This window comes from Hemicordylus capensis, chromosome 10 (genome assembly GCF_027244095.1).
Source record: "Hemicordylus capensis ecotype Gifberg chromosome 10, rHemCap1.1.pri, whole genome shotgun sequence".
Classification (NCBI taxonomy): Eukaryota; Metazoa; Chordata; class Lepidosauria; order Squamata; family Cordylidae; genus Hemicordylus; species Hemicordylus capensis.
The window spans coordinates 12,586,348-12,611,963 of record NC_069666.1 but is presented as its reverse complement, the minus strand read 5'-3'; the positions used below and the strand labels follow the sequence as shown (position 1 = coordinate 12,611,963).

General features: G+C 41.9%; 1 protein-coding gene across 1 annotated transcript in view; it reads right to left on the bottom strand.

The window, feature by feature from the left end:
* Window positions 1-7,822: 7,822 nt before the first annotated feature.
* FBN1 (fibrillin 1) overlaps window positions 7,823-25,616 on the bottom strand; it is a 216,762-nt gene continuing 198,968 nt past the window's right edge. Inside the window, exons 59-66 of the mRNA XM_053271937.1 lie at window positions 23,322-23,447; window positions 22,403-22,525; window positions 21,506-21,622; window positions 20,408-20,536; window positions 18,688-18,807; window positions 14,420-14,651; window positions 13,666-13,843; window positions 7,823-9,109 (exon numbers count right to left, since the gene is read on the bottom strand). Coding sequence (XP_053127912.1) covers window positions 8,720-9,109; window positions 13,666-13,843; window positions 14,420-14,651; window positions 18,688-18,807; window positions 20,408-20,536; window positions 21,506-21,622; window positions 22,403-22,525; window positions 23,322-23,447 — 1,415 coding nt within the window. The 3' untranslated portion in view covers window positions 7,823-8,719. The remainder of the gene's footprint in view (window positions 9,110-13,665; window positions 13,844-14,419; window positions 14,652-18,687; window positions 18,808-20,407; window positions 20,537-21,505; window positions 21,623-22,402; window positions 22,526-23,321; window positions 23,448-25,616) is intronic.

Here is a 25,616-nt window from a genome sequence, read left to right as displayed (position 1 = left end):
AGTTTACACTTTGACAACAATCTAGCAGACTAGCTCATAGTCTGCTAGCATCTTGAAAACGGTATCAAGTTTAGTTCTCAGGTATAGGCTTTCATAGGCAGCAAAAGGCCAATGTAGCCATCATAACTCCATATTAGTAACTTACTTGCCCAATAGGAGAGCTACTGTTGTCTGTTTAGTTGCATGACCCGTGTCTCTCTAGTTGGCAGTTGATTTCCTAGTTTTCTGTGTAGCAAGCAGGTCTTAACTGTCTGATGATAATTAGGGCTCATCCATGTCCATCAATTACAGATTTCCGATTTTCAGCTCTTTTTCAGGACCTCCCCTTGACATTTTCATTTATGTTCATTCTGAATGGGGTGTTTGACCCAGAGATACAATCATATGATTTCAGAGTCAAGTGCAAATCCCCTGGTGTCTGGACATTTTATGGTTTATGATCTTGGTCCACATGACCTTGTTTGCCACAGTTCACTGATGTTCCGTGTGTTATCATGTAAAGCCTCAATACCAGATTTACTAGCAGATTAAAGTAAAAAAGTAAAGTTGTGCCGTCAAGTCAGGGTCGACTCCTGGCAACCACAGAGCCATGTGGTTGTCTTTGGTAGAATACAGGAGCGGTTTGCCATTGCCATCTCCCGTGCAGTATGAGATGATGCCTTTTAGCATCTTCCTGTATCACTGCTGCCCAATATAGGTGTTTCCCATAATATAGGTGTTTCCCAACATACCAGTGGGGATTCGAACCAGCAAACTCTTGTTACTTCCCCCACTGCGCCATTATATCATCTGTCATTATATCATCTACAGAAGGCATTGCAGCATTTTGGATAAGAGTCCATAAATATTTGCTTGGCTTACTAGCCTCCTTTCCCCCCTTGCTATTACCCCTTCTTCTCCTCCAATGTGTCTCCTGGCAAAGGGCTCAGGGGAGTAGCAGGAAGTTCTTTCATTTGTGTTGGGGAATGGAGAAATTAAAAAACAGCAGAGACTCCTGATGTTTTTTCACCTTCTCCAAACCTCAGCACAAGTATGAGAAATCCCTACCTCTCTCTCAAGTGCTCTGAGCTTGGCAGAGGGCTAGAGGGAGAGATGGAATTTTCTTACACTTGTGCTGGACTTCAGAGAAGGGAAAAATTAGGAGTCTTTTCCCCCCCTCCTGTCCAACCCCAAGTGCAAGTGAGTTTTGTCTCATGCGCACTCTGTGTTGTATTAGAAGTAGTCTGGTTTTGTGTGTATGATGGTATTTTTAAAATAGCAGTTATGTGAGGGTGGGACTGGAACTATGACATGTGGAGAAGCAGCATCTAACTCTTCCCCCTTGTGTTGTGATGTGATCTGGATACAAGCACCATGGGAAATTTCCCTCTCAGGTCTAGTAGCCCCTTGGCGTGGGGGGTGGGGGGCAGGGAGGGTTCATTTGGGTCATGGTGTGAAGGGAAAGGCTTAAACACCCTTCCCAGCTTGCCATTATGCTGATTCCATGCTGCCCCCATGGCTGCAATTTAAGGTTATTTTGCGGCGGGGGAGAATCAAACACAGGACCAAACTACAGTTTGGGGAATGTTGGAAACATGGGTGTGACTAGTGCAGTGGGTGGACGTGTTCCCTCTGGCTTCTGATCTTCTCCAAACTGAAGAATGAATGAGAGAAATTCCTGCCTTTCACTCAAGTCCTCTGTATGCATCAGAAAGACTGAGGGAGAAGCAGGGTCTTAACTTATTTGCTCTGAGGTCTGGGTAAGACAAGAAACAGCACAAGATATTTCTCCTGATTTTTCTTCCCATCTCCAAATTGCAGCACAAGTGGAAGATTGAAGGGCGTCTGTCTTGCCAGAGGATCTTGGCATTTGCTCCTGTGGAAATGGCAAATGGGCTTGTGGACACCCAATATTAGAACTCCTTCCTAGTAAATTAATTTGGGGGGTGGGGGTTTGTCCACAAGCAGTCCTGTGCTGCCACAAATCTGTTTCAAGGAGCTGGAGATAGAATATCTTCAAAAGTGATTAGGTTTGATGCAATGATCTAGAAAAACATACAAGTGTATACCATGTACCTACAGCAAGAAATGGCCACAGAATTCCTCAGCAGACCTATAAATAGAGCTCAGAGAATGATGTCATGTAAACATGAGCTACCGCAATGCTAATGAACCACCCTGGGAGCCTCTGGTGGGCTGTAAATCAGGATACAATTGCAATAAACAAACCTGAAGCATTGTGGGGATGGTAGGACAAATATAAATCAAGAGCAACCACTGTTGTCTTAAAGAAGCTTTTTAAAATGAAGGACATTTACTGAAAAAGTCCCTTTTAAAGTAGGATCTCCCTATCAAAAATTTAGCATCCTCAATATTCAGTGCAGCACTCTTTTTTGCAATTTTCTTTTTCTTTTTTTTTTGTTGTTGCAAATTCACACTCTTGAGAATTCCAACTGTATTGCACTGAAGGATATCTGTTCTTATAAACTGGCTCTGAGAAAAGTATTTTGTTATGACTTCAGCTAAAGGCACTGTGGCTTTACTAAATTGTAAAGCCACAGTGCCTTTGCCAAGACCTTTTCACATGTGTATGAGTTCCAGCTGCAAAGTGCTGGCTTAAAACAATGTATTGAACTCTCTGCTTGGTGGGCAATTCTTGGATCTCCAGGGTCAGAATTTCTTTTCCCACTGATGGTTGGCCGTTTCACCTTCGTGCAAACTGTTTTCTTAAACTCTGTACTATAAATGTTAAACTGGCTCCCTTCGTTATGTATCTGCTCATTGGCCAGAAACAACACACAGTTTGTGGGGGGAACTATACTTGTCCTTGTGATGCTCACAGCTGGGATGCTGGGGATCAAGCAATGTTTTCTAGCGTTGCCACATTCTACCAGTTTCTTTCATCCCACAAAATTCAATAGAAGCCATTGAGCATGGAGCCACACTCTTGTGCATAGATGCACCCTGGTTCTTGTTTCTGGATTATGATGGAATCCTGGGCTTTTAAGGTGAGAGGGGATAAAGCTTATCAGTTGTAAACAATGCAGCAGCAAGCCAAGAGAACCTAATAAAAGAGTTGCATAGAAACTGGGACAAAAAGCTCGCCTTAGGAAGGTAAACAGTTTGAAGCCTTTGGAAGTTAAGTATAAAAATGGAGGCTGTTGAAACAGTCACATCTGTCAAAACACACATCAGCGGTACCATTTACACAATACATGTAAACAAGTAAAAATCTATCCTTCAGCACATTATTTCCCCCATACCTTACACCACCATGACGAAGAGTGGTTTTCCAACTTCCCTGTTGGGCAGAATCTCTGGGATGACATTACCAGCCAAATCAAACACAAGAAGTGGCTTTATTTGATTGCTTTTTCACCAGTACAAAGCAGTGTTTCAAAAGTTGATCTGGGCAAACGTTCATTGGCATTCCACCACTCATTGAAAACTCAATGTTCATTAAGTATTAAGGATTATCCAGTCCTTTCTGGATAGGGAGAACAAAGAGTGGAGGGGTTCCATTTGACCAGCCCCTCTCATGCTGGTTTTGCATGGGATGCACTGCAATGTTCCTAGCCATTCCTGGAAAGTCGAAACCCTCCAATGAATCCAACAGCGTGCTGCTCCTCGCTTGCAGCATCACCCATATCTGCTGCCTTTGTATTGGGAGACTGCAGTAGACCTTTGCACATATGCACTTTTAAAATCGCATACACAATGTGAATTGAACACTTCTCCCCTTCAGGCATTGTACAGCAATCTAAAGTGCTCTATGAGTCCTCTCATATGCCATAAACACATCTCATGCATTGTACATGCACTGGCAACTTCAGGTTCTGTTAGTCTTATATGAGCAAATATGATTACATTTTGCCAGGAATAGCCTTGGCCAGCATGAGCCACATAGTCAGGACAGGTTTTGCATTTTAGACAAATTTGGTAGTCGCCCACTTTCACTTTTTTGGCATATACACAGAATGTACGTATCTCACCTCAACTGTGAGGTGTTTTTCAGTGGAATAAATTCCAACATGCAGATTCAGTCACGAAATGTACAGTGGTCAAGTATATCAAACTAGTAGGTAAGGCCCATCATTGACTGGGCAAAGTACTTTTGTGTAGATTAGACTTAGAGAAAAGACATTAAATATATGTAAAAACCTTTTAGTAATGTGCTTGCAAAAGGAAAGTAAAAAGTTTGAAATTTGTAGGATTTCAACTGCAAACATTATTAGTTTTATTGAATAATTACCACATATGGTAAATTTGAATCTGTGAAAGTTCTTCTGCTTCTTTTGGGCATGATGTGGTTTTTGAATTATTGATGATTATTGAGTGTTAAAAATCTGTGGAGGACAGTAACAGTTAAAATATGATCATTATATTCAGCATTTCTGCTAATATATATTTAAACCCTTCACCTGGCATATTCAAGTTTAAAAAGTAGTATATTCAGCTAATTTAAGTGGCAGGATTGTGTATGCAAAATTGGGTATCTCTAGATAATCAGGAAGTATGACTTTTATTTCTTGCAAAGAAACTGTTCAAAACATAGAATAGTTGATTTGAATGCAGCCCTCACTCTCAAAATCATAGAGCAGATCCTACGGTCATCAGAATGTGGTGCACAAACCTTTGATGCAAGCAAATATGTGCTAATTAGTATTCAAACATTTCTCACTACCAGCTGCAATGAGAAAGGAAGTTGGTTAACTTGGTTTGTTACTGTTAAGCAATGTGTGGAAGATACGATTTTTCCAGTTTGGGTACAGTAGCGAATGCAATCCATATGCAATGTATTTTAAAAAGGAGATGCCAAATCCCCTTTATATTGTTATGTTTGTTACACAGAACAACCACGTACAATAAAATGTGATTCATGGAAATTATATCCTACTGACCAAACTTCTCCTCTCCACAAATTATTGTGGCCTGGATTTAATACTTTTTTTTTTTTTTTTTTTTTACAAACAGCATTGCTATTTTATCGATACGTTCCAATGTGGTTTAAGAACAGCTGATGCTTTGTTGGGGGATGAATTCTACTACCCCATAAGAGGCTATTTCCCCTTCTGCATGTCTATTCCTTTACAGACATTAACTCTGGCACCATCTTATTGCATAGTTCATGGCAAGTCAACTTTGATTTAAAACCAGTTTTAATACAGGATTATCCATCCCTAATCAGCATCCACATATCAAACAATAGAGATTAAACCATGGAGAGGACTGGAGCATCTGAAAGTGGCTTTAATATGCAGTTTTTTTTGAGCTAAAAATGTACGTAATTTTCCAGATATCTTTATCACTTCTCATTCCTCTGAACTAATGATTCAGAACATTATTCAGTTTTGAGTAACAGGAAGACCTATTGATTTCAGTCACTCCATTACGGCTTGGTTCACCTAGTTCTTCTCCTGTGTTTCTCTGTAGTCAAAATGAATAATGCACAGTTGTATTCATTAGAACATGTTGAGTATGGCTTATATCAGCAGTTCCCAACCTGTAGTTCAGCAGCATCTAGAGTACCACAACTCCCATCATCCCCAGTTACAATTTATTGTAGCTGGGGTTGATGGAAGTTGTAGTTCAGCAACAGCTGGCGTATGACAGGTTGGAAACTTCTATAATGGCTTATATAATGATTGCTGGAAATGTATGATGTTAGTCTACAGGGATAGCAAATGACTGAAATAAGTAAGTGAAATAAGTAAGCAGAGGGAATTGGAAATCCCAGCATAAATGAAGGGTTGCTGTCAGATTCTGGAACACACACTGACAACTGCCGAAGTCATGGATCTGGAATCCCTTCATCATTGTGAAGGTCAGTTTCACAGTTGTTATACCGTTAGACCACCATAAACAACATTCCAATGTAGATTTAATGGTTAAGTTGCAGTTTTTCCTTTTCTTGTAGCTTTAGTTTTTGAGCTTTGACTAATTCTAATATTTATTATTTATATACCACTTTTTTTTAAAGTTCTCAAAACAGTTTATATAAATGGTTCCCTGACCACATGAGGCTCACAGTCTAAAAAGAAATACAAGACAGACACCAGCAACAGCCACTGGAGAGATAATGTGCTGGGGTTGGATAGGGCCAGTTGCTTTCCCATTGCTAAATATAAACATAAAGAGACTCGCCACTTTGAAAGATGCCTCTTTGCTCCATTGATGGGGTGGTGGTGGTAACTATTATAACTATTCAACCTTGTTACTGATTATTGCCAATGATGATTTACTTTCAAATTTTAGTAATAACCACATTGTGCTCTTTGGTAATAGCAGACAATAAGGAGGAAAAAAGAGATTCAGGCCATTAAATGACCTGCAATTAAAAAGATGATTTTAACAAGGTGAAAGGTATGTGATATAAAAGCCATTATTGAATATGAACATTGAGTATTTGGAATACTCATACGAATACAAGGCGAAACATGCACTAGGCCTTTGCCAAGGGTCAAGCACCTATTTAATCCTCAAGTGCAGAAACAAAGCCAAGAAGTCTCCACTATATTCCACCCCGATTGCCCCATTTTCTCAGCCAAGCCCACCAGCTGGAGGGCAGGGCATTCTCAGCAGCCTGGTGTCTGGGAAGCGGCTCCAACCCAGTTGTTTCCTTGCCATTTGCATCTGTTCCCTTCCCCCTCACATCAGGTGGAAAGAGATGCCCCTGCTGGAGGGTGTGGAACTGAATCTATGTGGTGGGGAGATTTATCACTCCAACTGGGCCATTTAAAAAGGAAAGGGGTGCTTATGGATATATTGCTTCCTCATGCAGACTGCAATTTGGCTCAGGAACTGAGTACACCAAAGGGGTCCTTTAAGCCCAGGTCCTACTTATATCCCACATCCATTTTCCAGAGTTGTCTGTGTAGTTCCAGTCACTGGATTGGATCCATCCATCCAGTGCCAGACAGATGGTTGGTGTTACCAGGTTTGATAGCATCAATCACCTACAAGCGTGGGGCTTGACTGAATCCAGGCTTTCTTTTCTCGAAAAGGTAGCTGGTACTATCAAAAATGAAAAACTTTTGGGGAAAATGCATGTCGACAAATCCTTGTACACTGCTATGCTGTAGTGTATGTGTTTTTGTTTTTGTTTTTTGGTAGGGTAAAAGAAACTAGTAAGTAACTTGCTGTCTGTAGCCAGACAGTGGTAGCTGAAGGGAGGAGGAGTATCAAGATGGTATTGGGAAAGGAAATTTTTAAGAACCTGGAATATTGCACATTATTACTGTTAAGGACAAAATTAACAACATATTTCAGAATCGGAGTACAGCAATGGACTTTTTATGAAAGTGGTCATTGTCTCATTGGAGTAGGAAAATTATAATCTGATGCTTTCTAATAGACTTGGAACAGGACTGCCTTAGTTAAATTTAATCGAATGTCTGTAATATTCCAATAATAATAAGAAGAATTATTTGTATCTTAATAATATTAATATCTTTAAATATATTGGGGATGAATAGACATATTTAATTTCCAACTGCCAATAATTCAATTATGGAAATAAGTGGTTATTCTATATTTCTGAGAAACATTACTGGTGTATGGGTTACGCTTGATTGTTCACTCTTAAATAAACTGATCTGACACCAATTGTGAATTAGCTGAATGGGTTTTGTCACATTAATATTTTTCAACTTAAAAAATAAAAATGAGTAAGATTCCAGTGGGAAATATGAACTGCACAAAAGGACTGTAGGTGTCAGATTAGTGCCTGCTACATCAGTGTGAGTAGACTTGCATGAACCATGGGAGTGTTTGTTTGAGTAGACCTGCATGAAAACCTACGTATGACCTGGTGTGATTTTAGCAAGGACATGAAGCTGCAGAATGAACTAAAAAAGACACTGTTTTATTGTGACATTTGACACTGAACCCTTGTTGATATGAATGATGGTCGGTAATCTTGACACGCAATGTTACATTATGTCATGACGTAATGGTGGATGGCACTGTGTCATGTGACTTCTGAGAATGTTTACTGGTCCTCACTGACCTCAGTGCATTTTGGTTGTCACAGAAATTTCATCACCAGATTTGTGTATACAGTTAAGTAGTTGGTCTTATAAGCACCATTATAAACCCTCACATGAAGGGTGTTATTAATCTAGTTTACAAATGCTTCATTGATAAAAAATAGCATGGTTACAGTATACACACACTTAATTTACATGTACTGTATTATAGGTATAACTGAGATAAACTACTGAGCTAAACTTTGGTTGATTGTTGTATTTAGATGGAGTAATTGCAATTTCTTTGGCTTCTAAGTTGTGTATATATTACAGTGCATTTATAAAATCTAGTTTGGAAATCTTCTAGCACCAAATGGATATCATAAACTGCTGACCTAGTAAAGTGTAGCTGAAGAAGCAGATTTTAAGATTTGTTGTTTTAAATAGAACAATCCATTGATGGAACGTGTGTTCTTGCATCACTGCTGATAGGATATCATCTCAGCATCAGTGGCCAACTTCCAGCAGCAGTCTCTGTTTCCAAGATTCAGCATATCAAGGTAGCTACACTTACAAGAAGCCTGAGAAAGTGGTTGTTGTGAGCTACAGTTTTCTTCCTGTACCTTGCTTATGTCGAAATGAAATAGTGCTCACGTGTTCAAAGGTATTCATGAAGACTTGTACCTGTGATATGGAGAACCTTATTGGGGGGAAAACATTCAAGTCTCACCTAGCTATCTTTGGTTTTAATTATTTGGTCTCTGGTTGGTGAATTAGTGAAGCAAAATTTCAATTTTCATTTTCAGGTTGTCTCCTAGCTCACCACTGAGGTAGTCTTTGTCATGTTTATCTTCAAGCTGGTTGAGTTCCTTCTTTTTATAGAGTGGAATACTACTGATGTGTAATGAGTAGGTTCCAGGCACAGGCTTCTTCTTTGTCAAGTGAAGGAAACTTATCCCTTCTTTCTGATTTATCCTAAAGAAACCACCTTCATTCCCATGGTCTATTAAATATCGATTGTGATTTGTCAGTGTTGTGAGAGCTGGGATCAGTTTTAAGATGCGATCTTTGTTGTCAAGATCAGAGATGTTGAAAGAAAAGGTGGTTGGTTTTTCAATATCCCAGCTGGCAAGATTAACAGCTGACTCCATCTCAGGCAGATCCTGTAAAATAAATAAATTCAGAGTGCTTTAATTTCTCTCTTCTTGCTTTCTTGTGCACTTATACTCAGTAAAACCACCTCAACTATCCAAATGGCTTGTGGGGATGCATAAGATATTTGGCTACAAATAATATTTACACAGCACAAAGATGATTAAATCAGAAATGTGATGCCTTTTTGCTGGACTCAATTTCTGTTAGTATGAATGTGAAAGCTTCATCACAGAACTTTGTACAAAGCAAGCTATGTTTAATTAGCAACTTAAGTACTTTTTTGGTTAAATGAAATAGGACCCTAAGAACAAGACTGTTGCATGAAGCAGCTGCTGACAACAGGAGAAGGACCAGAGACAGGACAGATAACTGGTAGAGTGGGACCCCTAAATGCTGAAGTTTCTGTTTAAATCCACAGCTTTTAGACACTATAGTTATAAAGAATCACTCTTCAGCAAGCTTCCTTTTAGGAAGGAACTGAATTAACAGGCAAGCATCCAGTGCATCTTGCAAATGTGGTTTCAGATAACTGAAGTTCAGATCATGGTCTTTTTAAATTACATTTATCAGCTTTCTGCATCAATGATCGGCCAGCTTGAAAAAGATTCTATATTACTTCCTCACTTTCTACCTGCTTGATCTTATTCATTAAAATCAGGCAGAGACAATTCAGGTTAGAGCAAAAGCTGACTCTTAAAAGTCTGAATGTAGTCTGAAATGTAGTTCAAAAGAACTACAAGGGTTCAACAAAGTTAAAATTATTGGACAAAACCTCCATCTTCCAAAGGCTGACTACTATGCTTCTTTCTCAGGATCTTTGATAAGTTTGAGGTGCCTAGAATTTGTTATATCTGATATTGTTTAAAGAACTTTGCAGAAGCGAACAGCTTTCAAAGGAAGAATGAAAATCCTTCATATATAGTTTGACACTGGCCAAACCACTTTATTGTGTCAAACTCTCAAGGGATTGGTTATCATCATCATAAGGCAGCGGAGAGAGAGAAAAGGATTGGTTTGTGTCACAGCAGATTGTATCTATTTACTTTTGGATTTTGATTCTTCGTTGTCTACATTCTCTGCTCTTTCCAGTTACCCTGTAGCGATTTCATACTGAGCTGAGCCTCTGGCCCTGCCATATGAAACACGTACCAAGCATTGTAAGCGGGATTGTGTGAACATCCTTCGGCTCAGTGCCAGATTACAGGAAAAGGAAAAGTGTGTCCACAAGCCTCATGAGAACCTGAAACAACCAGTTGTGCTAGAATCTCTACGTATTTGTTACTTGACTCCACTCCAGGTGAAAAGTGTTTTCTTTGGAGAAGGCATGCTTGGGGAAGGAGCAGTTTTTCTTCCCCCAGACAAAACTATTACTTTTAAAAATCAAACAGTCCTTTGAATGTGTGATGTACTTACAAATATCTGTCACAGAGAACCTTTCTTGCTGCCAAGCTTGGTAGGCACTTTAAGCTTTAGCAGTGGTGCGACACAGGAAACAAACATGTTAAGTGTAAAACCCAGGAAAACTGACCCTTCTCAATAACTGGCAAGACTTCAGAAGAACCGCACTGACAAATATAGCAGCCACAGCATCTGAGCTTCATTTTCATTCACACACCACTTTCAGCTGTTTCAGAGAGCCACAGCTTAATGACATATTGGCTTGATGTGGCATAAGCTTTTGCACACATCAGCAAAAATTGTCAGGCATTTGATGAACCAGGCTTCTGCCTATGGATGCACATTAAACTAATTAGGCTGCACCTATACACATATGAAACCAGATCAGATGCACATTAGATGCATGTGTGTGAAGTGCACTACATTCCACAGCAGATTACATGGACCAACACTCTGATTCATGTACAAGGAGCAACCTTACACATATAGCCTTACGGCAGAACTAAATGTGAAATAACTATCGGGTTGATGCAGAAAATGGCAAGCCTGTATCAAGTTTCTGCTCTTCCCATACCATCCTCTCAATGGTAGCCAACAACAGACTGGGGCCAAGGGTGTAGGGAATTTGCCGAAGGCTGTGGGATGAGCTAGACCAGCACCCCCTGCTTCTGTGCTAATGCGTGTGTACGTCAATGCGCACTGGCCCCACCCCTGAATATGACATCATACAAAAGGGGGTGGGGGGTCACTAGCAACAAGAATAATCCTCATGCTAACTTAACACATGTTCTGGAACTGTCCCATAGTGCGAGGATTCTGGAGGGAGGTTATTATGCATATTAATTTAGTGATTAATGCATCCCTTGCATTGAAGGCTCTGAACAGAGTACTGGGGTATATCCCAACTGAATGGGGACTAAGATCAGGTCCTAAACAATGACTATGGAGAAGCTTACTGGTAGCCAAGAGATTAATACTGCAGCAATGGAAATCTCCTACTCCCCCTAGGAGTGAGGAATGGGTGCATGATCTGCTCAAGTTAGCAGCACATGAAAAATGGGCCCTCATAAAAAAAAAGAAACTGGATAAATGGGCAGAAATCTGGGATAACTTTCTTGAACTATTCTTAGAATAATAATAATAATAATAATAATAATAATAATAATAATAATAATATATTATTATTATTATTACTACTACTACTACTACTACTACTACTACTATATTAGTAATAATATATTACTATGACTACGACGATGATTACTACTACAACAAAACCCTTTCTGATTTACCCACATCTATTGGTGCAATGGTGTGTATTTCCTGCTCTTCTTCCCTCCCTCCCCCTCTCCTTTCTTTTCCCACCCATGCTCAGCCAGCGCAGCTTGCAAATGTTGGCTAGGGGAGGGAAGGTTGGGGGGAAATGTGATGTGTGTAATATACAAAATGTCCAAAACCATTAAATTAAAAAAGAGAGAGCTGAGACGCCCATTTGCTTGCTGCACTCAGTGCCTTATTCTGGACTGAACTCCAATGGCGTGTGAATGAAGCCCAGTGCAGGGACAGATGAGTGACTCTGGCGACCCCCTGAAGGTATGGGAGAAATGGGGGCAAGCCTCTGGGTTGGGGGCCCCCTGGAAGTGCTCGGGGATGCTCATCCTCCCCTGCTCAATGGTGGCCACATGTCTGAGTGGGACAGTGAAATACATGATGCAATGCTGTCAATATGCATTTCTTTAGCTACACATTATGAGAGAGGGAGGGGAGGGAATTCAACATAGGGTTGCTGAGGGAGAAAAGCTGGTCTTGTGGTAGCAAGCATGCATTGTCCCCTTTCCTAAGTAGAATCCACCCTGGTTGCATTTGAATGGAAGGCTACATGTGAGCACTGTAAGATATTCCCCTCAGGGGATGGGGCTGCTCTGGGAAGAGCAGCGAGGTTCCAAGTCCCCCCACCCCCACCCTGGCATCTCCAAGATAGGGCTGAGAGAGACTCCTGCCTGCAAGCTTGGAGAAGCCGCTGCCAGTCTGTGTAGACAACACTGAGCTAGATGGACCAATGGTCTGACCTGATATATGGCAGCATCCTATGCTCCTGATCTGGGCACCAGCGCCGTCTGTTATAAAGTCTAGTTCAGGGATTCCCAACCTTGGGTCCCCAGATATTGTTGGATTACATTTGAGGACCCAGGGTTGGGAACCCCTGGTCTAGTTCTATATTTTCTAAAGTTACAAAATCATTTGGGGTTTTTTTCCTTCTGTAACAGCTAACAAACTCAAAATGCTGATATGTCTTTTCCCAATCTTTATTTCAGTTCAGGATGTGTTCTTTTTAAAACCATGGTTGCCTTAATTGCATGTTTTGCAGCTGCCTTGATTCTTTCTTAGTATGGAAACTGTGGAGTATACACAGTTTTTAATAAATAATAAAAATAAACACTTGCAAGCTCAGTTATCCCGACGGTTTTCTAGCAATTTCATATGAGTGTGCCCTTGTGTTATGTGATCTAATATCCATCATGTCAGGGTAAAATTAGTTTTACTGAACATCCTTCACAAAGTGCATACCAGATCTCACATTACAAGGGCACATACAAAAGATACATTAACCACAATAACCCTCAATCATCCAAAAGTCTCTTCCCTCAAATGACTCCACCCTTTGTCCCTTGTGACTGGAATAGTCTCCCAGAAAACCTGTGTGATGGCACTTCTTGCTTCCTTCAAATCCTTCCTCAAAACCCATGAAGCCTTTTCCATGAAGGCTTTAGTACAACCCCCTTGTCCCGATGCCCTGTTGAAATGAAGTCTAAGTACGTGTAACTGAAATAAACACACAATCTTCTGTTTACACAGCCTCCACTTATCTCCTCTTCCTTTGTGGTCTCCCTTGCATTAATGTTTAGATAGTACATGGTGCTTTACCTGCCCTGAAGGGCTTACAATGATGGTGCTAAAAACTGAGGAATACTAAAGCAGTAGGTGACTAACTGATGGAAAATCAAGGGTTGTACATGCATGCACAAACCAGGCAATTCAACACAAAGTTACATGACAAATTAAGAATGATGATGATGATGTTGAATCTGGAGCATAAAATCACCTCACAGTATGAAAGAATCTTTTGGAAACAGACAGACGTCCCACCCCATCCCAGGCAAGTTACCTCTGCCTCAAGAGCATCTGTTTCATTTGTGCTTCGCCGTTTCCTTCCTCTCTTAGGATAGCCATTGATCTTGCAGTCATAGCATGCTTCTGGAGAAAGTGAATTGTCATCTACTTCACCACTCATTGGTAAGTCCTGGCCATGACCCTTGCCCAGTCCCATTCCAGAAACGCAATGCCTAGGAAATTGAGAAAGACAAAAGAAGGTTCATCAAAGCACTCTTATCACAATCTATAACATTCGTTTTGGATCCTGGTGGCTAGATTCTCCTTGTATTTATGTTGACTTTGGGTTTCACGCATTATACTGTTTATTCAGTAAGTGAGTGGGAAGTACGCTCAATAAGATTTTGACTAGCCATAGACGGTGAAGCACAATGATTTGAATATATTAGAGTTGTATTTTCAAATGAGCGTCGCTGCTAATGGGGCATTTAATGTCAGAAATCCATTTGGACATGCAAAAACTGAGGAATCCTAAAGCAGTAGGTGACTGACTGATGGAAAATCAAGGGCTGCACATGCATGCATGAACCAGGCAATTCAACACAAATTCCTTTCTCCTCCTCCTGGCTGTGCCTCACTGCTGCTGTGGACACAGCCTTCACAAACGGTGGAAGCCTCGACTTATGTATCGTTCCTCTGGTTAACTCACCCATAGCATCTGCTGTTTTTTATTATACTCAGGAGAAGTCTAAGTAGGCCATGTCCTCCATATTTAAAACCTGACACTCTTAAAGTGAAAGCCCTCTTACCCTTGTCCTACTCTGAAGTACCCAGGTGGGCATCCACAGACATAGCCACCTTCTGTGTTTGAGCAGCCGTAGCTGCAGGGTGCTTGTGAAGAGCCACACTCATTTACATCTTGGCATGCTCCACTGAACTGCTCGAAGTGATATCCAGTAGGGCACATGCATTTGTAGCTTCCCAAAGTGTTGTGGCAAGATGCTCCACCACAGATATGTGCACTGAGGCATTCATTTTCATCTGGAACAGAAGCAAAGCAGATTTAGAGTCTTAACCTGGGAAGCCTACTCACAGCCACATCACTTATCTCACACAAAGCTATCATGGCAGGGCTAGATTTTTCTGGGAGAGAAAATGGAGCCAAGCAACACGATCACCAGAGATCACTATGGCCTAGATGTGATGCAGTGTATTTTGGTGGGCTACACAGTGAATTGAAAGCCATGTGCCTTCATCCAGATCTGTTTGCCATTTCAATTCCAGCAACTGGAGACACTGGCTTCATTCTGCTCATTCCTGATTTTGATGCAACTGGAATTTTGACTTGAGCACACAGTATATGTTTGAGACGAGGGAAATGTAAGAATGAGCAAAGATTGATAATCCTATGAAAAGGCCCAAAACAGTAAATTTATTATATAAGATGTATTTATTATACATCTATCTCTGGTTAAAATAAAAAGAGCTATACAGAGATTTCATTTAAGCTACATAAAGGGGCCTTTACTGATCTGGTGTATCACCCTGAAAAACATCAGGTTCATTGGAAAAGACAGAAATATATTTTGACCTTTCCAAAATAAGCTTGAGAAGATCACAACACTCTCTTGGTCTTTGAGGCTCCCCATTCCCAATGATAATAAAATCAGAAAACCATGCAAAGGGCAAATTAAAATTAAAATCATATGTCTACTTCCTAATTTAATCCAATCTTTCAAAAATGAAAGCAATTTTTGTCAGATTCCACTGTCGGAGCTGAAACATCTACATTCCCAATGGAGATTTGTGTAAAAATGTCAGCAAGTTTTCTTGTGTAATTAAAACCAGAGACCTCCCTTAGAGTAGTTCAATGATAACAAGGAAAGGCATTTTTATGTGCTTTTGCAAGCAAACAATGGCAAACACATGGTCACTGATTCTCACAGTTTGAGTCACTGTATCTATCTCCAGGAAAGAACCGCAATTTGAACAGGCCAATTAAATCAGATACTAGAAATACCCCTAAATGAATATCCTAATAAAAACTGGTGATAGAACTGCATTGCTTTGCATTAAAAAAATTGGGTTCCCATAACACAAGGTTCAGCTCTTCCTGTCCTAGAGCTGAAGTAATTAATAACTTTCTCCATGAGCAACTTTGTTGGCTGGGCTGCAGAGACACAGATCACCACCAAAGGCTGGATAAGAAACAAAACCACTAGGGATGTGCAAATCGTCAGGAGGAGGTTGAATAGCTTCAATTCGAATCTGGTCGATTCGAGTGAAACAAATCTGCCGGGTTGCCCCTGGCCAAATTTGGGCTTGAATGGAATCTCCCCAGTTTCGATTCAAATCAATCTGAGATTCCCTTAGTCATTCCCCTGGCTTCCCAGCATTCTTTTTATTTTTATTTTAAAGTTAAGCTCTAGGCCTTGTAGAAGTGGGAGTTATGGAGCAAAATGTGTGGTCAGTATGCTGCTCAACCGCTGGGCTTTGATTAAGGCAGTTAAAGCATAGGAGAGTTAAAGCGCTGGCTGGGAGAGATTCCCAATAAGTAATCCCCTGAGGAATGTTGCTTTTTGCTTTTTATCAGCAGGGGATCTCTGTTAGGGCAGTTGAGAGGATAGCTTGATTCTGATGTTAATCACTGCCTACCAGGCTGTGTAATGCAACCCATTCTATGCATGCCTACTAAGAAATAAGTACCTTTGGTTTCAATCAGATCTTTTCTCAAATAAGTGTGTACAGCATTGCAGCCCTAACTGAAAAACTGTGCTTTTTTTGGTTCTATTGCTGCTGTTCATGTGTCAAATTTAGTGTAGTCTTCATTTATTTTCTATAGATATGATTTTGCTTTTGTGTGTTTTTGATTTTTTGCTTTAAGCCACCATGAATTCTCCCTGCTCTTTTTAAAGCCTATAGTCATTTTAGTGTTAAATTTTATGTATTTATCTCAGGATGTAAATGGTGACCGTGACAAGGCTTAAGCATGACTGCATTAGCAATAGCACTTACATTTATATACCGCTCTATAGCCGGAGCTCTCTAAGCGGTTTACAATGATTTAGCATATTGCCCCCAACATTCTGGGTACTCATTTTACCGACCTCGGAAGGATGGAAGGCTGAGTCAACCTTGAGCCCCTGGTCAGGATTGAACTTGTAACCTTTTGGTTACAGGGCAGCAGTTTTACCACTGCGCCACCAGGGGCTCATCCCTAGTGCCAGTTTTTTTGGGTCAATTGTAGAATGAAGCGTTGGCACTTACCTGAAAGGTCATTCTCCTCAGAAGTATGGGTTGTATCCATGATGCTGGGATTGTCACCGGCCACCTGCTCCAGACAGGGCCAATCAGAACTTTTCTCCTCCTACCAGGAGGGAGGGGCAATCCCCAGATCATGTCAGGAGCCTGGTGGACTCCTGCATTAGGGAGCGGGCCCTTGTCCCCCCTTGCCACTTGACGTGCGCCTTTGCTGTGGTGCTGTCTGTCCGCGCTAGCACATGCCAGTTCTGGAGTAGTGGCAGGAACTCCCTAAGCGAATTCCGTATTGCGCAGAGTTCTAGCCAGTTTTCGAGGCAGAGAGCCATGAAAGCCAGGGGGATGTCCTCCTCCCCCCACCTCCAGGAAGTCACCCAGCTGGCCCTGTAGGGCTTCGGAAGCGTTAGCACAGAAGCGCATGGTGGTGGTGGTGGGGGAGAAAATCAGACGTGCCCCCTCAACTCGCATTGGGACTCACCCCTGGAATTGTTCAGCGGTGGCAGCAGGGCCGTGGTTGCGAGCACGTCCTCCGCTGCTGTGCCTCCACGAAAGGAGGACCTGGCAGCGTTGCGAGATCCATTCTCCTTTGCCTTGTTCCCTTTAGCCCTGTGCCACTTGGCCTCCTTTGCTGCCTTGTCCTTTTGGGCGCGGGTTAGAGGCAAGGTTGCTGCCACCCACTCGGAGCGGCATTTGGAGCGCATACTGTGTCTTCCGAGAGGGTGGGGGAGACCTCCCTCTCACCCCGAAGAGGCTCCACTGCCATGTGCCTGGGGCTGAGAGTCGCAGCCTGGGCAGGGAGCTGGATTTTTGCGACCTTCTTTCCCCTCCTTGTTCCCTCTGTTCCCTCTGGGCCCTCTGGTGGCCTTGGATCTCGGTGTGGGGGGGAGCGAGGGGTCGGCTAGTTCTAGGAAGGCTGAAGAAACAGAGCGCAGCAACGTGGACCCTGCCAGAGCGAGACAGGGCGAAGAACTGGGGATCTGGGGACTGTCCCTCCCTCCTGGTAGGAGGAGAAAAGTTCTGATTGGCCCTGTCTGGAGCAGGTGGTCGGTGACAATCCCAGCATCTCAGATACAACCCTCTTCTGAGGGAGAATTTAGTGGCAATGGAAATGCACGCAGAGTCAGCACTGCTCCTTTATCTTCACCACAGGGAATAATGGGGACATGAAGCAGCCCTATTATTCCCTGTGGGTAGTGCCAAGGTGGCCCAGTGAATTGGGAGGTAGGGCACGTTGGGTACCAACTACCCCCAACCTGCAAGCCAGTTGATTACTCAGTTTTTTAAAAGGAAGTTTTGAAGTGTTTAGACTCTTTGGTGTGTGATGACTTTTCCTCATAATGACTCTGAGGATTCATTACACACCAAAGAGCCTAAACACTTCAGAAATTCCTAAAAAAAATAAATAAACTGAGCACCCCACTGGATCACGCACTGGGGAGGGATCAGTGGCACCCCCATGTGCCAACCACATTTTGGCACTAGGTTGGTCCATTTAAATAGGTACGCCCGCCCCGCCCCCCATCACAGAACAGTTCCTCCCATGACAGCAATGGCTCAGTTTCGAATTAAGATTAAGCCTAAATAGACTGAGTAAATTGCACAGGAATTTTTCTCTTAAGGACTTGCCTGTTCATCTTGTAGTTAGTCACAGGGACTTCCTAGGACCCTGCTGCTGCCTTTTGCAGGATCGCATACAGTAAGCAGCTCTGAACCTACTCATTCAAGATTCAGTCAACAAACAATGCCAACCTCACTAATTCAATGCACTTGGCTCAGCTGAGTTATCTGCTTTGTTCAGATAACAAGAAAAGAGACTTGCCGACACACTGGTTCCACTGGTAGTGCTGGAGATATCCTTGTGGGCAGCTACACCTGTATCCTCCAATTATGTTCTGGCAACCGTGCTGGCACCGATGATTTCCGTCACATTCATCAACGTCTAGAAAAGGAATGCACAAGTAGAATTCTATGAATTGGGAAAAATATCTGTACTATAAGCAGAGCCTTGTATATCTTCCAAAGGGATAGGCAACGCAGAATGAACATTACAGCTTTCCTTGTACACATTATCTCACAATAGTAACTTGTCATCCTTTAGGGATCATCTATGCTTTGGTAAATATGAAAGCAATGCTGACAACTTTCTACATGGGAAGTACTTCTTGGCAAAAGTGTAAAACCTGAGGGGACAGATCGCTCAAAGTGACACATGATCTTTTATGCACTTTAGAGTCCACTACCAGGAAAAAAAAGGTTCAAATTTAATTTCTTGATATTTATGTATTTATTTATCACTTGCTGAAAATAGCAATAGCAATAGCAATAGCAGTATACCGCTCTATAGCCAGAGCTCTCTAAGCGGTTTACAATGATTTAGCATATTGCCCCCCCAACATTCTGGGTACTCATTTTACCGACCTCGGAAAGATGGAAGGCTGAGTCAACCTTGAGCCCCTGGTCAGGATCGAACTTGTAACCTTCTGGTTACAGGGCGGCAGTCTTACCACTGCACCACCAGGGGCTCTTGTACTATGTCTGTACATGTCTGTCTGAAAATGTCTGTATAGATCTATTTTAAACACTATCTACATAGCTTGGATCTCCTGGGCACCCTACTAGCTTTTAGGGTGTGCATGGACTGCTTGCGGTGGCTCAGTCTGCATTCGGATTAAGCCGCCACTCTGTGAACCAGCTGAGCTGGTCAAACTGATGAACCAGCTCGAACCGCTCCAGAGCAGTTCATGATCAAACTGCTCAGTTTGTGGCAGACCAGTTTGGTTTGACTGCAAACTGGTCTGTGCACACCCCTACTAGCTTTACGCATTTGAAACCATTTCTCACATTATGAAATAAAGCCAGAAGATGACACATTTGTTTCGCTCCCATAACTGAAAACATGCAAATGTTTGATTGGATTGGGTAGTACATGTGGGAAGACCACAATGCTGCAGAATTAGCTCATGGGTCTCCAGTAACCCAGCTGTATGTACTGTCTCTCACTCCAAGAAATTTACATTCCTTTCTAGATGCAGAAGTGACTTGAGAAAGTTATCCCATGGGAACATGTGAATACCCTACCTTATACTGCATCTGATCATTGGTTCATCTAGCCCAACACTACCTATTCTAGCTCAACATTATTTCACTAGCAGAAGTTTTCCCAGCAGTGTTACCTGAAATCCTTTTAAACTGCAAATGCCCGGCACTGATGTGCTTGATGGCAAGCAAAGCATGTGTTCTCTTAATGAGCTACCACCTCTTTCCCTCATTATTTCACTTTTAATACGAAAAATTCTTAAAGGGCAATTTAACAAGCTAGAGAAGAAATGGTAGGATCTCAATATAGCTAGACAAAAGTCAAGCCATAAGGCACAGAGACATTTTAAAAATGGACAGAATGTGAACTAGTAGTGACAAGATCACTATGTTACTGAAATTTTTTAATATCTAGATAGATAGATAGATAGATATAATTTTTCCCCATTCTTCATATAGTAACTTATCTACAAGATAGAAGGTGCCATGAGTCAAATGTGTACCTTCACAGCTGGCTCCAGTCTGGTCAAGTGCAAAGCCTCGTTGACATTCACAATTGAAGCTTCCTGGTGTGTTTTGACAAATGCCCTTAGATCCACAAATATTGACATCAGAAGCACATTCGTTGTTATCTAAAAGCAACACAAATTATTAAATCAGCTGGTTTGCTCAGTCTTTGTCTGTCTTGAAGATGACTGCAGGATGACCTCTACTCCGTGAAAAACTCTATTAAAAGACTGATCTCATGAAAAGATTCCATTCTATACCTTTCATTCTGAAAGCATGGAAAACAAGGTTTCTCTACATACATGACTGATCTTTGCTGAGAAAGCCTGCTCACTAGATTTTTACTCTGACATCAATATGGTTGTGTTTAGAGATGCTACCAACGTTCTCCTGGGCATGGAGACTGAGAAGTCATAGAGGGCAGCCTCAAAGGAAAGATGAGCTTTGCAAGCCCTCAACTTCTCCACCTCAGTTAATATAAAAGATGGAAAATAATTTGGGCTAGGAAAGGGGTGTTTTCTCTTCGTTCCAGCGAACTTTTGCAGAAGGCAAAATACTGCCAAATGCAGAAGGCAAAATGCAGTCTAGAATGCTCGACTGGATGAGCCTTATGCCTGATCCAGCAGGGCCGTTCTTATGTTCTTAAGGCAGAAATAGCTAGGAACTGCTGGTACCTTCTGTAAAAACCCAGTGTGAATGCAGGGAAAACACACCTCCCTTCCTTCAAGTTCTCTGCACGTTCCAGAGAACATGGAGAGGGGAGCAGGCTAATGGCAACCAGACATAATGGTTGGCTAATAAGCAAAGCCAAAGTTTGTTGACCTCTCAGTATAACTTTGGGGAAAACCCTCCTTCCAAGTAGCTACAGGGACTGAACTCTGCCAGGCACCTATACATCACTCACAAGCCTTTTTTGTAGTTCTGTTTTCCGTGAAGGACATGTAGTGCTGAAAGGCCCACACTGATTATCAGCCAGCTTTGAATGCACTGGAGAAAATGCGAAAAGGACTAGACCTGTCAGCTTAGGCTGGTCCAGCTGCAGCCACTAAAATATACCATATTTTAGCCATCCATCCATCCACCCTGTTACTCACCAATACATGCTGAATGATGTTGAGTAAACCCAGGTGGGCATTTACAAGTAAAGCCCCCAATGGTGTTGACACAAAGGAACTGGCAGTTATGTTGCTTGGTTGCACATTCATCAAGATCTGAAAGAAAAGTCAAGATACTTTTTAGTTTCTGCTTCTGATTGAGGTGCTGCCATGTGATGACTGAGGCTTTGGCTGGAAATGTTTTATTCACAAATGTACTGTGTGACAACAAACTAAGTAGGACTAGCCTAGCTTCTGCAGACAGGAGCACTAATTACTCACCGTGCAGGTTTCTTGTTGCTGCTGGATTTGAGGACATCTCACGTGGGTTATCCTTCCCACATGCTTCAAAAGACAGGACTATGCAAATTATGCAACACTTTAAGAGCCTGGGAAGGAGAATGCAACCCAGTTCTGAATAGCCAAGTCCAAGGTACAGAGAAAGATATGGGGGGGGGGGGAGAAAAGGTACGCCAGTAGACGCAGAAGCCCAGACAAGTGGGTCGAGATGTTTTCAAATCCAGCAGCAAGAAGAAGCCTTCATGGTGAGTAGCCAATGCTCCTTTCTCTGCTGCTGGATGAGGACATCTCACATGGGACATGCCTAAGAACCCCAGGTGGGAGTGTCAGTGTCTAATGGAGTGGAAGAACCTGCAGAAGAACACATCTACCCAAAGCTGCCTGTGAAGAGCGATGGAAGTCGAGCTTGTAATGTCAGGTGAATGCACAAGGCGATGCCGAGGTGGATGCCTTGAAGATTTCTGATGGTGCGTTAGTGAAGAATGCAGCTGTTGTGGCTGCAGACCTTGTAGAGTGTGCTGTGATGCTGTGAGGCAGTCATAGATTCCTATCCCCAAACATCCTCCAAACAGTGCTTCCCACTTCAGCAACATTTACCTTTGCAGCTTCTCCCATCTTCTTGCAAAATATATCCTTTTGGACATGAGCACTGAAAACTCCCTTCAGTATTTTTGCAGATGAAATTGCAAGGCTTTGGTGACTGGTTGCACTCATTTAGATCTAAAGTAAAACAAAGCAAACATTTTACACTGAGATTAATCAAAATGTGGAATTAATAATTACATGCAGCCTTCCTTTTTACTAGATAAATAATCCTAGATAAATCCCTCTCCAATTTATAAAGCCCACTTGATAAGTCTGTTACCAGTTAAATCACCTCCTCCCACTTTCCCCCATACCACCCTTGGGTTTTTTAATCAAATGCTATCCTATACAATATAGCCGGTTTGGAAGGCATTCTAAAATTGCTCCGTGCAGTGGCTGATTCATTGAATGTAAAAAGATCAAATGGCCTGGGACTGGGTTAGCTGAAGAGCTATCTTCTACCACAGGAACTTCTTGGCCATTAAGGTCATCTTTGGCAGCCCTCTTCTTAGGCTGCATCCTCTTTTGGAGGTGAGGTAAGTATCCACCAGAGAGAGTCTCTCTTTTTTGTGGCCCCTTGCTTGTGGAATTACTCATCTCCACACAGATGTTCACCAGTTGTTTTCACCGACATCTTTTAGATGCTAGGTCAGAATGATTCTATTTACCAAACTTCTGACAGGCTGTAATTTGGATAGTATTTTTTATCATCTGGGCGATGAACTGCTGCTTTGTGGTCTTTTTTGGGCTATGGTTCTGATGTTTTGGTTGATGTTGCTTAAATTGAAGTTTTCCTGTTAAAATATTTTAAACTGATGTTGTTTTATTGGTGTTTTGGCCATTTATTTACATGGGGAAGGCATGATATAAATTCTTAAAATAAAATAGTGTCGATTTTGATATGCATTTTAATAAAATAGAAGAAGCTTACCTATGCAAAGAGTGCCTGTTATATCTGTAGTGTAGCCATCTTTACAGTCACAGCGGTATGATCCTCTTTCATTGATACAGTTTCCATTCTGGCAAACATCATGGATAACCTTGCACTCGTCAATATCTGCAATTCAAAAAATAGGACTATAGAGAAGGCAAAACAGAAAAAGTCAGCGTGCCTGTGTTCAGTGCTATTCTTGTGCTTTTGTAGGGGGCAAAACTACAACTTGTCAATGATGAGATGCTCCTTCAATTTCGGAAGCTTGTAAAAAAAAACAAAAAACCTGAAGATTTTGTACCATTTCATAATGAAAAGAAACAAGAGAGCCTGACATGAGATGAAACTAATGGAGCAGTGGCAGCCTTAGCAGCCAACATTTCAAGCTTGGCAAACCCTGACCTTCTTTCTACTTGGCTTACGTCCCAAGTGATGCATTGGGCTGTAGCCTTTACATTTCTTCTCCCAGCTAGACTTGGGAATCACACCATGTGTTTTATGACCATGCTCTGACCCCTAAGCAATATCTGCACCCCCTGCTGCCACCAGTCTAAACAGGCAGGAAGAGGGGTCATTTTTTGAGGGCACCTCAACAAAGTAGGAACACACTGAAGTAAAGAGGATTTCTGCTTCAATGCTGTTGCAGAGCTCAGCAATCAAAGGGTCTAGATCTCTAGCTTAGTTGTACACAGTCACAAAAAAATGGAAGTAAGGACTATAATTGCAGAAAGTAACTATTATGAAAGGACTCTGCTCCCTAACAGCCCTGAGATTTTTTTATTTTGGGTATACTGTGAAAAATGACACACCACCCCCACACTTGCAGTGTGGACCTTGGAAGCACTAGCACAGGCTATGTAGCATGTAAAATTCTAATTAGGACTGCTGTCTGATGAAAGAAATCTAATTAATTAAATGAGTTTTAATCAATTGTTTGAATAAATCAGCATATATTTGCATATGATGGAAGCAAAAAAAAAATTGAAGAAAACCTAGTTTGTTTTTTAGATAGTCACAGCAGAGGTCATTTTAGGAGAAGCATTCCCTCCTGAATGAGAGTGAAGGGGGAATTACTCTTCTTAAGATAGCATCTGCTACCTGCAGTTTTGGAAAGTACTTGTATCAAAAATAATTAACTTTTTCAAAAATGTGTTTTCCAATTAATTAAAGGTTTCAGCCCTGGTTCTTACAAGGTTTCCTTCATTAGCCTGATTCAGACATTCTGCTGTATGAGTGTACAGATGTCTGTACACTCATACATGTGTTTGTGTGAATTACTATACCTATGTTCATTTTAGTCCTGAACCTAATACAGGCCCTTCAAATGCATGGTACAGGTAGGAAGTGTACAGCTGTACCTGCATTCAACATAACACATGAATGACTGTACTTGTGTATAGATCTGTACCTGTGTACACTGTACATTTGTTGTACGAGTGTTGAACATAATGTCTGAATGGGCCTTTTTTCCTCCCTGCATTCCCAGAATGATGAGAGCCAGCTACCTTCACACTCACCAGGAGCCCTGGCTACCATTCCCAGCAGCCTTCTGTTCCTCTACACATGCTCAGTGTCACCAGCCCCTGGCTCAAACAACTCATTGCCTATCCTCTTCTACTACTTTCTGGCATCCACCCAGAGAACTTGCATTTTGGGTGGTATTAAAATGTGTTAAATAAATAAATCCACCCTCTATTGCTTTGCCCTTGCCTTTAGAGCATGAACCCTCCAGTTCTGCCTTTGGACTTTGCTGTTCTTGAGCTACAAGAGCATGTTGAGCAATGTGGCCTTGGGAGGGGATAGTCCCTTCTATTGACAGCTGTAGCAGAAGATATCTGCAGGGTCACCTGATGCGAAAGAGAGACCCTAGAACGGTCCTAGTCACTTTTCTTGGGTGAAAGCATCAGACACAGTTGCCTTTCCCTCATCCACCTGTTACCTAGAAATCAGTACTCCTCTCTGAATGGGCATGCAGTGGTTACCCAAGAAGTCCTCTTTTGACCAGTGCTGGCAATTGGATCCTTGAGCCAGCATCATCTGCTAGACTGTTGCTCGAATTACACATTCAGTGCAAATGCATGTCACTGTAGCCTGATGGTCTTTCCTTGTTGTTTGAACAAACATTTGAGGAGAGGGAGGTTTGGAGCGAGGAAACTGCAGGCACGGAAAAGATTAAGTGCCTTCAGCCACCTAATGGCGCAGCGGGGAAGTAACTTGCCTAGGTAGCAAGAGGTTGCTGGTTCGAATCCCTGCTGGTATGTTTCCCAGTCTATGGGCAACTCCTATATCGGGCAG